This window comes from Octopus bimaculoides, chromosome 11 (genome assembly GCF_046866305.1).
Source record: "Octopus bimaculoides isolate indiv1 chromosome 11, ASM4686630v1, whole genome shotgun sequence".
Lineage (NCBI taxonomy): Eukaryota > Metazoa > Mollusca > Cephalopoda > Octopoda > Octopodidae > Octopus > Octopus bimaculoides.
This window is the reverse complement of record NC_142938.1, coordinates 22990070-23003119: the sequence shown is the minus strand read 5'-3', so window position 1 is coordinate 23003119 and position 13050 is coordinate 22990070. Positions and strand designations below refer to the sequence as shown.

At 33.0% G+C, this 13050-nt stretch overlaps 1 protein-coding gene across 1 annotated transcript; it reads right to left on the bottom strand.

Moving 5' to 3' along the window:
• Positions 1 to 1178: 1178 nt before the first annotated feature.
• LOC106879941 (dynein axonemal assembly factor 10) lies at positions 1179 to 12820 on the bottom strand. The gene is made up of 8 exons (XM_014929702.3): positions 12510 to 12820; positions 9269 to 9369; positions 7183 to 7313; positions 6317 to 6418; positions 5780 to 5895; positions 4807 to 4941; positions 1768 to 1868; positions 1179 to 1440 (listed from the first exon to the last, which is right to left on the bottom strand). The coding sequence occupies exons 1-8, from the start codon at positions 12681 to 12683 to the stop codon at positions 1233 to 1235; spliced, it is 1068 nt and encodes a 355-aa protein (XP_014785188.1). The 5' UTR covers positions 12684 to 12820; the 3' UTR covers positions 1179 to 1232.
• Between the last annotated feature and the right edge of the window lie 230 nt (positions 12821 to 13050).

The window sequence follows — 13050 nt, the reverse complement described above, 5'->3', positions numbered from 1 at the left end:
GTTGGTATATTCATGAATATATTGTTGGTATATTCCCAAATAAGTGGATCTATTGTTTAGGAGAATACTATTAACTTGTTTAAGCCTTGTACTGGATAATAAATTGAGAAAATAACTAAAATAGTTCAAATACTAAGAAATAAATATACTCAGTTTCATTTTTACCAAATAATTTACGAAGGAGGGAATAGGTTATTTCCCTTGGAAGTTTAAAAATAATTACTCCCGCCGTTCAACCATGCCCAAATGTTATTCCTCCCTCCGTTTACCCAAACATTTTTTTCGAAATCAATGTATACTTAAAACCTCCCCAGTCACATAAGCAATGTGTGTGTGAAGTTTAAGAAAAATTGGTCGAGCCGTTTTGGTGCAAAATGAGGACATACCGATACACACAGACAAACAGACATTTTCAGTTTTAATACGTAAGATATATATCATATATATATATAATTGATTCAATTAACTCTTGTTGCTCTGTTACCCTTTGTTCTTCTATTCCTTCGTCTTCCCTCAAAAACTCTCCACAAAAGGATTTGAACTTAGGGAGTTAAGAGGTGAAATACTTCAATTATTTTGTCTAGGTATTGTATTGCTTTTGTCAGTTGACTGCCCTTAATATAATAGTAATGATGATTTAGAATTTATTGTCATCACAAATTGTATACCTGATAAAAGCAGCACATTTTGCTGCTTATTTTATCAGCCCACGAGAAGAAAGAAAAAGTGAAGTTAATACTGGTAGGATTTGAATTCAGAATGTAAAAGGGATACAATTAAAATATTATTGAGCATTTTGTTGGTACCCTGAAATTTCTTCCACTACCTTATATATATATATTTAAATTCTATATTTAGAATTTAGAGGGATGTAATTAAATACTGTCAGCATTTTCTAGCACTTTAACTTTTAATATCAATCTATCTGAGACAACTGATTCAGTGATACAAACTTCACATTTTAAAGTGATTCCCTCGAAAGTTCATGTTATTTTATGTTTCAAGTACCAGCTTAATAGTGGCAAAGCTAATTTACTAAATTCTTCATTATTTTCAAAATTAATTGAAACAAAAGCAGTGTTGTTTCAGCAGAAATGTAACAAAAGGGTTAAAGATTCTGCCATCAAGCCATGTGATATAATAGTCATAATAATAATAATAATAATGAACAACAGAAATAAAAAAATTATTATTTTATTCAAAATAGGAAATTTTAAAAAATTAGTGAAATTTTAAAGTCTGTTTAACTTGGTAACAATGAGGACCCGAACAGTTTGGTCGAAGGCTGCACACACACATAAGCCAGCTTTGTCAGCATTCCAGTCCAGAGTAGCTATAGGTTGCGTGGAAATGGTTATATTCTGTAGTAGATTCACTTTACCAGCAACACCCATCTCTATTCCTCTAGAATCCTTAGTGACACGCTTTTCAGGGTAATAACTAAAAACAACATAAATAGCTTAAGAGATTAAAAAAACAAAAGCTACAATATAAAATATTTTAAGACTAGTAGGAGATAAGCAAAAGTATATTAAGTTTATTTCAACAATATTCTTTTACTGACTTCAGACATTGGGCTGTGGTCATGTTAGAGCATTGCTTTCTAGGATATAACCAAATGTATACCATTGTCTCTGCTCTGCCTAACTATTATTATGTGACTATCATCTACCTGAAGCTGGAATAAATAAAATTTTTAAGTTTTGATATATCCTTAACACCAAATGCTTGTTGTCAGATAAAATATTCAGAAATATATTTACTTACTATTGCCAAAGATTTACTGAGCCATTACCTCCCATTGTCATAAAAATGTCTCGATTCTGAGGAAGATGGCGAACTGACCAAATTGTTGATTTATGTGCTGCCTATACATTAGAGAAATGAAAAACAAAAACACAAAATAATGTAGATATTAGAAAGAGAGAATTGTAATTTTATAATAATTTATAAGCAATTAACAACAAATGGATTCTTTCTCCTTATGAAAGGCAGATTTTTTTATACATGTATTAATGTGATTAAAACAGATCATTGAAATTACAAGTAATAAAGCTAAAAGCACTTTAGCATTTTTATAAATATATTATTTGTTAAATGTGTAAAATGTCATTGAAAAACTTGTTGAGCCAAACATGTCCATAAAATGACACATAAATAGATTTGGCTCTGATTGTAGTAAAGCATACACATACTGGAAGCAGAATAGCAAAGGTTAGAATGGTAGTTATATCAGGTATTAGCAGAGTTACTTGAGCCCACAAGAAGACCTCAAACTGTAAGAAATAGCAGCCAAAACCCCATTATATCCTTTAACAAAAGAATATTACATTTGAAAACGTAGTGTTAGAATATATGTTTGCCTGAAATGACTTCAATCTTAATTAGAGCTAAAGAACAACACAAGTACTTCATAAATGAAATAACACAACTGAGATGTGGTATTTGTTGAGACATTTTCTACAGCCATGTGCCCCCCCTGTTGCCAACCCTCACCTGTTTCCAAGCAAGTTAATACTTCCCTACAACTGGACATTTCTCATGAAAGAATGGAAATGGAGAACACCACTTGTATGATGATGACACTTATTTACAACTATCTTGTGTTGTCAAGATAAGGAGACACAAATACACACACACACACATCTCAAATGCATACACAAAACTTTGGTCAAAATTACAGAAGGCTTTTGTCAATGGTGCCATGTGCAACTGAACGACCTGGAATCACATGGCTGAGCAGCTAACCTCTTAAACATACAATCATACCTGTGCTTATACATGTATAAGTAAAGAGAAAAAGGAATAAATGATTATCTTATGAAGTTCATTAGTTTACAGCTGTTTCCACTATAAGATGTGGTGGATTCAGAGTTGAGTGCCTGAGTAACATCTTACAATTTGATCAGAGCTCCAAATATTTGGAAAAGCAAAAAAAACTAAGCAAATATACAGGAAAGCATTACCAATGTGATAGCATATATGTGGAAAATGGAAACCAAGGGCTCCTCCCACAATTAGGAAAAGATTAATAGAATTAATCTTATCCTAATTGTGAGAGGAGCCTTTGGAGCTCTCTTCTGGCAAGAAATGAGGTTTTAAGAGAATTAATCTTATCCTAATTATAGGAGGAGCCCTTGGTTTCCATCTTCCGCATATAGCTATTTAATTGGTAATGCTTCTCTGTATATATACTTAAATGTATTTGTTTTCCCAAATAAATTGCACTTGATATTTGAAGTTCTGATGAAATTGTATGACGTTCCTCAGGTACTCAACTATGAATCCACCACATCTCATAGTGGAAACAGCTGTAAGCTAATGAAGTTCAAAAGATAATCGTTTATTCCTTTGCCATCTTTTTTCTTATTACTGCTCTATACTCGACTAATGACTTGTTCTGAGGCATACGTATATTGTGTTCTACATCAGGTTATTAATATCACAATGCCTAAGTGAAATATATATATATGTGCATATGCTTGTATTTTGTGCTAGATCTGCTTATGTAGTATTTCTGCCATAATTTATCTTATGACAAGTAATTAGAATTTAAATTTAGTGCCAATTAATCTTTTCAGACCAAGAAATTGTGATAAAGTTGAAAATTTTATAAGAACTTTGAAACAGCTATCAAGTTTTACTACATGAGCAAATTATTATACTCATAAAAAACAAAGAACTCATTGTGTTGTAAGAATGGGGTGGATTAATAAATGAACACAAAAATAAAAAGAACTGTTAAAAACCTAACATAAAACTTGAATTGAAACAAAATGGCAATATTAGAGAAAGACAAAATTTGAGGCTAAATTTATTACCAAATTAATATACCACTCTTCTGGCAAGGATTGACGTTTTCTAAGTCTAAGTAATTGTGCATAATTGCTATTAACTTCTGGTAAAGGACTTGGGATGACTTTTATCAGCTAAGAAAGCGAAAATATGCATTGCAATTTATCAAGGGCTGCACATGGTCACTCGATCTGATAGAAATAGCAATCAAATATCTCCTCCCTTGACTGCCTTAAAAAATGAAGAGAAACATGTATATCCAAGATAATGTAGTCTTGTGTGGCCATAGATCTACTCAGTCAGGCCTGATCTGGAATTTTTTAGTCCATCAACTAAAAATACTTTCTCACTGTTTTGTATTAATTTTCATATGAATGACATGATTAGCAAATTTGGATTATCCTGGAACCATTGATTTTTATAGTTGGGTATCCATCCTACCATTAAACACACAACTGTAAAATAGAACTTGTATCAGTTATCAGCATAGTCAGCTATAAACCTTACCAAGGAACATGATATGGTTGCTGCAGCATAGGTTTAACATCTGATACTTTACTTAGTGTTAACCACTCAGTCATGAACTAGTAGTGAAACCTAATGCTAGTCATACCAAGAAACATAACAATGTGAATTCATGGAGGCTGTCGGCTATGTTGTTTTGTCACAAGTCAGCCTTGTCTAAGCAGACCTACAAAAACAAAAGGCATCTTTACTATGGCCATCATGTTTCCAGTTATCTAGGATTACACTGTCCAATGTCTCTTTCTTTGAGGTAGTAGCCTGTAATTTCAGAAAGATTTGGCTGTTGTTTTCATCAGGTTGAGTGCTTACATAGAAGTCTGCTGTGCAATATGTAGATATTAGCCTTAACATCATTGAAACACTCTAGAACTGTCTTCCTGTCTTCATGCGAAATAAATCAACATAAAGTATATAAAGTGGAATAATAATAATTAAAAAGCAAGGTAGAGAGGTGGTGAAATCAGTGGTATTGTTCACTAGTCTTACTTTTTCTACTACTGATGCAAACCCATTGGTTGGATGTTGTGTTCTCATATCATAAACGTGGAACTTTGATTCAAGAGTTGTGGCAACAAGTTTGTTCATGTTTATATCTTTTCTATCAAACTCCAAAGAACAGACCTGTTAAATAAGCACAAAAATAATAGATTTTAAAGTTTAGAAACCACTACATATCTCTGTTGATACCCTCATAGAATTACACTTCATAGATGTTGATACCCTAATAGAAAGCCTTGTAAATTCTGTAGTAATAACATTAAATATGTGTTGATAATAGCCCAACATATTTTACTTTGAATAAACTGAAGCTGACATTTGCTAGTGTTTGAGGTGATACTAAATATAAAGCAATGTTTCTCAAATCTGAATTTTGTCAAATACCTTACCAAACACTCATTTTATAAGTGGGGAGATTAAATTTTTATCACTTGTGCAGTTATATTTGGAGAGAATCATGAGTGAAATGTTTTACATCACACAAATAATATAGTCTCTTGGAAATTATTGTTCCCACAATTTATTCATTTGTCAACTTAAGTTCCATTTCATAGCTTTCTCTGAAGAAAAGTGTATATGGTACTAGACTACTAATTCAAAAACATTCTGTTCAATCCTGCCACAGACATTGCGCTGGGCATTCATACAGTACTTTTTAGTCTATTGGATTCAGTTCATATAGCTGCCAGAGGAGGAGGTGCCAAAACAGTATCGCTTCTTGACAGCTATATGAACTGAGCCCTATGTTATCTGCTGTATTGGTATATTATCATTGATATACATAATACCATGAAATTAGACCTAAGCACTAACCCATAAGATTTTCATAAAAGGCTACTGAAGACATTTTACATTTTTTAAACACATTCCTACACTTCTCACAATTCAATCAACTATGCCTTTCCTCATATTTCAAGAGACAACAATGTTAATGTAAAAAAAATTAATAAAATAGACTTACTCCATTTTTAATGTTGGTTTCCCAACGCAAAGACATTGTTTTCAGGTCAAATAATTTAATGTCGCCATTATCATAGCCAGAACATACACAGCGATCAGTCGCAGTAAAAGTATTACCTACAATGGTAAATAGGGAAATACATTACAAGAAGAATTCTAAGATATTTTGAAGTACAGCAGTTCATTCCTACTCTGAAAAAGTAATGAGCTCTACAGTAGACCAAAATGGATAGTAAGTGTGGAGGATGTGAAATGGAGTCTTTGATATATCAATATGATAACTGCAATACATATGCAATGCATCAATAAATATGCCATGCTAACACTAATCTACAATGTAAGACTTTCTAAACATCAAGCAATGTGACAGGAATCCTTGTTTTGTTGGGCTGAGTAAAGGATAAACAAGAAGGAAGCTTCATCTAATCCATATTGTAGAAGAGAGAGAAAGATAAAGATGTTAATACAACAAAGTAGAAGGAAGCAACAACATAGACTATTGGCTCCTAACAACACAGAAGATCTAGAGTATACATACCAAATGTTACAGCCCAACAATCTCTTTTAGCTTCCCCTTCTTTTGGCTCCATTATTGCCACAGGTTTATCTTTCTGTCTTGGATCCCAGACTTTCACCAAACCTACAAGAGATGGTTGTATTTGTAAAGTAAAATTAACATTTTTATCACCATGTGTCACCATTTTATCTGAGTTTTGATGTTAGCATTATTTTGGCATTATGAATGCTGACAGTAATACAGAATTAATAGTGAAAGAGTTAAATCACTGAATAAAAAAATTTACAGTTAAATAGTTTGATGAAAAAGTAGCCATTATACAACTGTTAAAGTATCTGAATTTTAAAAGGGTTAAATAATTAACACTTTTTTATAGTTATGTTAGTGACATAAGCTGTAATTATTGATTTCAAATTTTGGCACAAGGTCAGTAAGTTCAGGGGAGGGAGCAAGTCGATTATATCGACCCCAGTGCTCAACTGGTACTTATTTTATCAACCCGGAAAAGATGAAAGGCAAAAGAAACCTCAGTAGAATTTTAACTCAGAACATAAAGATGGGGGAAAAGCTGCTAAGCATTTTGCCTGGCAGGCTAATGATTCTGGCAGCTTGCCACCTTAAAACAAGTGGTAATTATTACAAAGTGTTATTATAGTAGCCCTTAGAATAGCTATATATAAATATATAACTGCATATATAATAACCATTTGAATAGTTATATATAAGCCATTGGCTACTGCTGTTAATTGCTGTGGTCAAGTAAAAGAGATAACTAACACAAGATGAATAGCTTTAAAATGTTTATATGATTGGTGCTATTAAATAGTACTGCCAGCAGCTGTAATATGTGATAGAATTAAAGAAAACAATATGAAAGATGATATTACCATCTCTACTGCCAGTTACAATTTCTGGTGCACCTTCTCCTATTCCCAAACCTCCAACACCATCAATACTATTAATAATTTGGGTATGGCCATTTACAGAGTAGACAGGAGTTTCAGAATGTTCAAGGTCCCTGAAATATGGAATACATTATATAAAACTAGTGCAATTTAATTTCATGTGTTGACATACCATAACAATATATTGTTCATTCACAATTTTTTGTATTTATTTTATTACATACACACAAACACCTAATTCTCTCTTTTCCCCTCACTTCCTTCTCCTTCTCTCTCTCTAGTTCTATTTGTTAACCCTGAGGAGATGACAGGACTAACCTATCAGCCAGAGAGTCAAATGATGAAGAAGATCATATTAGTTCATTCAATTTCCTACAAGAATATATATAAGTTTATATATGTTAAGTAATAACTTCATTTCATATATATATATATATATATATATATATATATATTGAAAAATAAGTGCATGCCCTCCGTAGGACTCATGAAAAGGGCTCCGTCTTCTTGGTACCAAAACTCCGAATGAGACTGTCTCTAAAGGGTTAATATCCACATGATTTTCTGCAGTTTATAGATATTATATCTAATGTCCTCTACATATAACATCTATATTGTAAAACAATATTTTGATACTAACTTGCCCTGGTTCTATGATACAAACTTCTTGTTTTAAAGTGATCTAAATTAATACTTTCCATCAAAATCCTAAGTTTACTTATGTTCCAAACACCAGCTTAATAATGGCAAAGTTATTTTACTAAACTCTTTGTTATTTTCAAAATAAATTGAAACGAAAGCTGTGTATTTCAAAAGAAATATAAGAAAAGAGTTAAGTTTATAGACACTTTTCTAAATGTCCATTAAATATATGATATCTATAATTATTATAAAACAAGTTTACCTTTAAGATCTGCAAACCTTGTTTCAGTACCTATGCTATGCTACTGATAATACATGCCACATTTTAATCTTTAGTATAATCAATTGGAGACAATAACAGAATAGTTACAAGTCATGGACTGAGAGAAAACACAAGTGAGGTGATGGATTTCTGAGGGATACAATTTGAAGAAACAGAATTTGGCAAAATGTTTATTATGGTGATAATGGTGTGAAAGGTCTAGCAAGTGAAACACAATGGGAAAAGAAGAAGAAGAGGAGAGAAAGAAATAAGTGTATTGGAAATGTTTATATGGGACTGCTACAGAGAAGAAAATTCAGAACAGAGGTCATACATAGCTTGCTGACTGTGGATAGTTGTTTATTGCTAATCAACGAGAAAGGGTTTTATTCAGCTGCAATGTAGAATATAAAAGGATAGCTGAGTAGATTATATTTTAAGTTACCTAGTCATCGTTTTTGGCTGTAAATACTTTGTATGCACTTTTGCATCTAGGTGAAACACTCAACTGTGCATAGCTCAGCTCACCTAGTTGTCAAGAATTAATATCAAGAATAAGATCAAACTCTTATCCATTAAACACCATGAAACTAGAAAAAAGGACATATCTTAATAAACTCCTTAACATTTTTGAAGACATTTATAGCATTTGTTGTTTAGCACCTTGGGTTGTTAAACCTTTGACTGAAGACATTCCAACCATGACTATCCTGTCAATATTTTTTTCCAGACATAATGTATCCTGGACTTCATTTTCTATTATCCCAACTATGTGCATCTTTTTATGTCGCTACTATGAGTTGAGGTAGATGTCATTTCTAGGTACCTTCACATTCTAGAAAGTGTATATCTGTAAAGCAAATAACATTCTTAGATATGAAGAATAACTCTAGTACAAAAATATTTCAGTTTTGTAAAGGTGTTAGCCATTGTTCAGAACTGAAATAGGTTTTGGCCCGGAAGAAAAAGTCTGTATTTGTGAACATCACAAATGTCAGGCCTATTCCTTAGAGCCAAAACATTCTTGCTAAGCAAATTCATTTCAAAACAACAAAAGCATTTAATTTTTTTTATTTTACACTAATTAAAACAAAGTCTGAAAATCAACTTAAGTAAATAATAAGCTAAACTGATTTTTACCAACAAATTATATATCCAACTCACCAAATTTCCATTTTGCCATGAAAGTTACCTGTCGCCAGATGTCTTTCTTGTATGTCAGAAGCAGCAAATGTACAACACCGAAATGACTTTGGTTTTTCAGTCTAAAAACAGAAAATGATATTTTAATGGTAGGTGGGAAGACTATGACGATACAATAAAGACACACTCTATCATGCAAATCAAACATAAAATTTAAGATGTATGATTAATAATTAAAAAAAAGTTTAGTGACAAGCTGAATATTTCCGGTAATTTTGAAAGAAGATTTTAAAGTTGAATATGATCACATTTTGAGTGATAAACTTAATCTGCTGCACACTGCTTGGCCTTTGGGTATCTTAATAAAGTTCATTCTGTGGTAAGCATTTAAAGCAGGTCTCAAGTCTAAAAACTTAATACAGTGATGTGCTGCACCCTGCTGAATCATGACTTCTATTTCCATTACTTCCTTCAGCCACAAAAGCTTTGACAAAATGATTAAAGAAAGAAACAAAAATTCATTCAGGTTTGTTCATTGACCAAACACTCAAGAGTTTTAGTCTATTATAATTCCATTCACAACTGGCATGCATTATAGAAATATAAATCAATTCCGAACTTGACATGAAGGAATAGTTGAGCTCATCTGAATTTGAATTCAAAAGGTAAAGGGCCATAACTACACTAAAGCAGTCATTATATCATTATATAGAATATAAATCAAATACTTGACTGGTACTTTATTTAAGCAACATAGGAAAGACGAATGACAAATTTAACCACATCAGGATTTGAATTCAAAGGATAAAGTACTGTAACTATACACCATGATTATACACTAAAGTAATCATTAGAAGTGAAGGTCATTATATCATTGGATAGAATACCTTGTAGTATTTGTTGTGGCTCTCTATGCTCTTGAGTTTAACTTAGCCTTCATACTTTCAGGGTTGTCAAATAAAGTACCAGCTCAGTACTATGCCCATGTCTTCTCTCTTGTTCTCTATGAAAGAAATCAGCTATGGTTGGCCTTGGTGACAGATGGGCTCAGTCAGTGCACCTTGATTCCAATAGCTGAGGGCATTTTATCTGAAGTTCAAATAATTTTTTGACAATCTACTGCTACTGATTTACACAAGGTATATCTTTAAAAGCTCCAAGAAGTTTAAACAGAACAGTGTCAAGCAGAGCTGTGTTAACATCACAGGTCCTTGGATAATGCACTGGGGCCCCAACATACATAACCACAGCACACCTAGGTTAACAATGAGCTCCCAAGATCCATGGGACTTCAGGGCAACTGCCCAGTGTACCTGTACCTTCAGATGGCACTAGTGTCCAGCTCAAGTTTGAAACTGAGACTAGAGCAAATAATTTCCTCTTAATAATACCTTATCTCCATTGTTGAAATTTTTTTTAGAAGAAATAGGAGTGAAACATTATGCTATTGTATTATTTTAGAACCATTCAGTTTAGTGTGACACTGAAGAATGTAGTGTGGCAGTTTAATACAGTGAACTGGAAAAATTTTTTTTCTTTAATGCTCCGAAAGACATTAAATAATTCTTTTTCTAGAAGAGGCATCAGTCTACTTCTGATTCAGCCTACTCTTTGCTTCATAATGAACACAGATGCATCATCAGGGGGAAATAATAAGAAGTATTGAACGATTAAAAATGAAGAAAATAAAAGTCTGCTACGAAAAGATTGACAAAAAATTATTTATAAACAGAAATGAATTTTTATTTAGTTGAAAGTTTTCTTTATATATTTAGTTTAAGGGATACCAATTAGATAATGATTGCACTATGAATTCATCCAAGTTGTTATTTGTACGCCACTTAATTTAAAAGCATTTTCAGTCGAATTAGTGTGAACACCAATTAATGGGTCCATGAAATTCCGAGTATCACTAACAATATTCGTAATTTCAAAAAATATTAAAACAATTCATTAACTCGTACTTGTTTGGCAAGTGACATAAAATACTAATTTAATTATCAGCCTCATATAAGGCGTAGAAGAGGCGGAATCCTTAAAGCGTTGGTTATTTAAGTTAACAGCTCCCAATTTTCTGCACATACACAACGCAGTCCTCATCTTCGCTTTCATCTTTCCGAAGTCGATAAAATAAGCTGTCACTCAAACTGCTGGCCTTGTGCCTAAATTCGAAAATATTATCAGTTTCAATTTAGATTGCTTTCATTACCTCCTGAGTTTGGGACCTCAGTATTCCACAGAATGGGGTATACGTGTGTTTGTCAGTATAAAGATCTACGTCAGTGTACCGATGCCTGCATATGTATTAATAATGTTTGCATGTCTGAGAAAGGGCGCAGGCATAGTCGAATGATTTAAGAAGTTCGAACCACACTTATGAATTCCAGAATTCTATCCCACCTAAGTCTTCTACTATGGCCTCAAGTCTAAAAGAGCCTTGTGAATTAAAGGGGCTGACGTGTCACACAGTGTCACGCTCATTCTGCTTGGTGATTATGTTAAAGGCACAAGTATCAGTGGAATTCTCAGTCGCATTATAACATAGTAAGTAGATAGTTCTGGAAATGGCACTCCGTCGTTTATGACGATAAGTGTTCCGGTTGATCCAATCAATGGAAGAGACTGCCAGTGAAATTAACGTTCAAGTGATTCAGTACTCCGAAAACATGCGTACCCTTAACGTAGTGGTCAGGGAAATTCAGCGTGACACGACGTGACATGTTTGTCCCTTTGAAATACAGGTACTACTCATTTTTGCCCGGTGACTAAACTGAAACAACGTGAAATAAGGTGTCTTGCTCAAGAACACAATACGCCACTGGGAATCGAACTCACAACTTTACAATCGTGAGCCGAATACCCTAACCAGTAAGCCATGCGCCTTCACAAAACAGTCCTGGAACACACATAGTCGAAAGTGACGCGAGAGCCATGGCCAAAACCTCAGTATGTTTTGTGTTAGCAAGATCTGAAACTGCTAAAATTTGAAAGGTGAAACCTAAACCATCAGCTTTGAAATTTTACGCCAGATATATATATATATATATATATATATATATATATATATATATATATATATATATATATATATATATGGGGGCTGGTAAACATACATATTGTAGACTGTTTATATAAAAGTGTGACCGCTTGTGTTCGTCGGTAAGTGCATACATTTCACGGATTCTCTGTTGCTTGTATGTGTACATACACAAATTTTCACACACACACACACACACATACTATACAAACAAACACAAGTTACCTCGTGAACAAGATTGACTTCACCATGAGATATTTCGTAGGTTTGAAGCATTCCCGTACCGCGTGCACGGTTGCCAAGAACAACAAATTTTGCCGAACAAGGAATCCATTTGCAATCAAATATCGTATAATTGAGAGATTTCTGTATGTGGCAAATTATCTGAGGTTTATCCATTGCCAGTGGGAGAAAGTTATAGCAAACTTAGCGTTGTTTATTTCTTGAATATTCTCCAGTGTACAAGTTGCAGCTTGTTGCTAGATGACCGTACAGTGCGACTAGGGACGCTTTATTAATTGAACAGATATTTGCTTTTTTACTGAAGAGTTCCAATTCAGGCGTCTGCTCTTTGAATTTCTAATAACTGGACTTGTTTTTCTAATATTTTTGTGTTTCAGTTACTTTTGAAAATCATCTAGGATATGAAAATATTTAGTAAGATAAATAATTTTGTCATTATTGGGTTGACAGTTGAAAAATACTTTAGCAAAAGATTTTTTTTTTTTGACATGAAATTACGGTGAGAGATTTTAATTTGCATTTG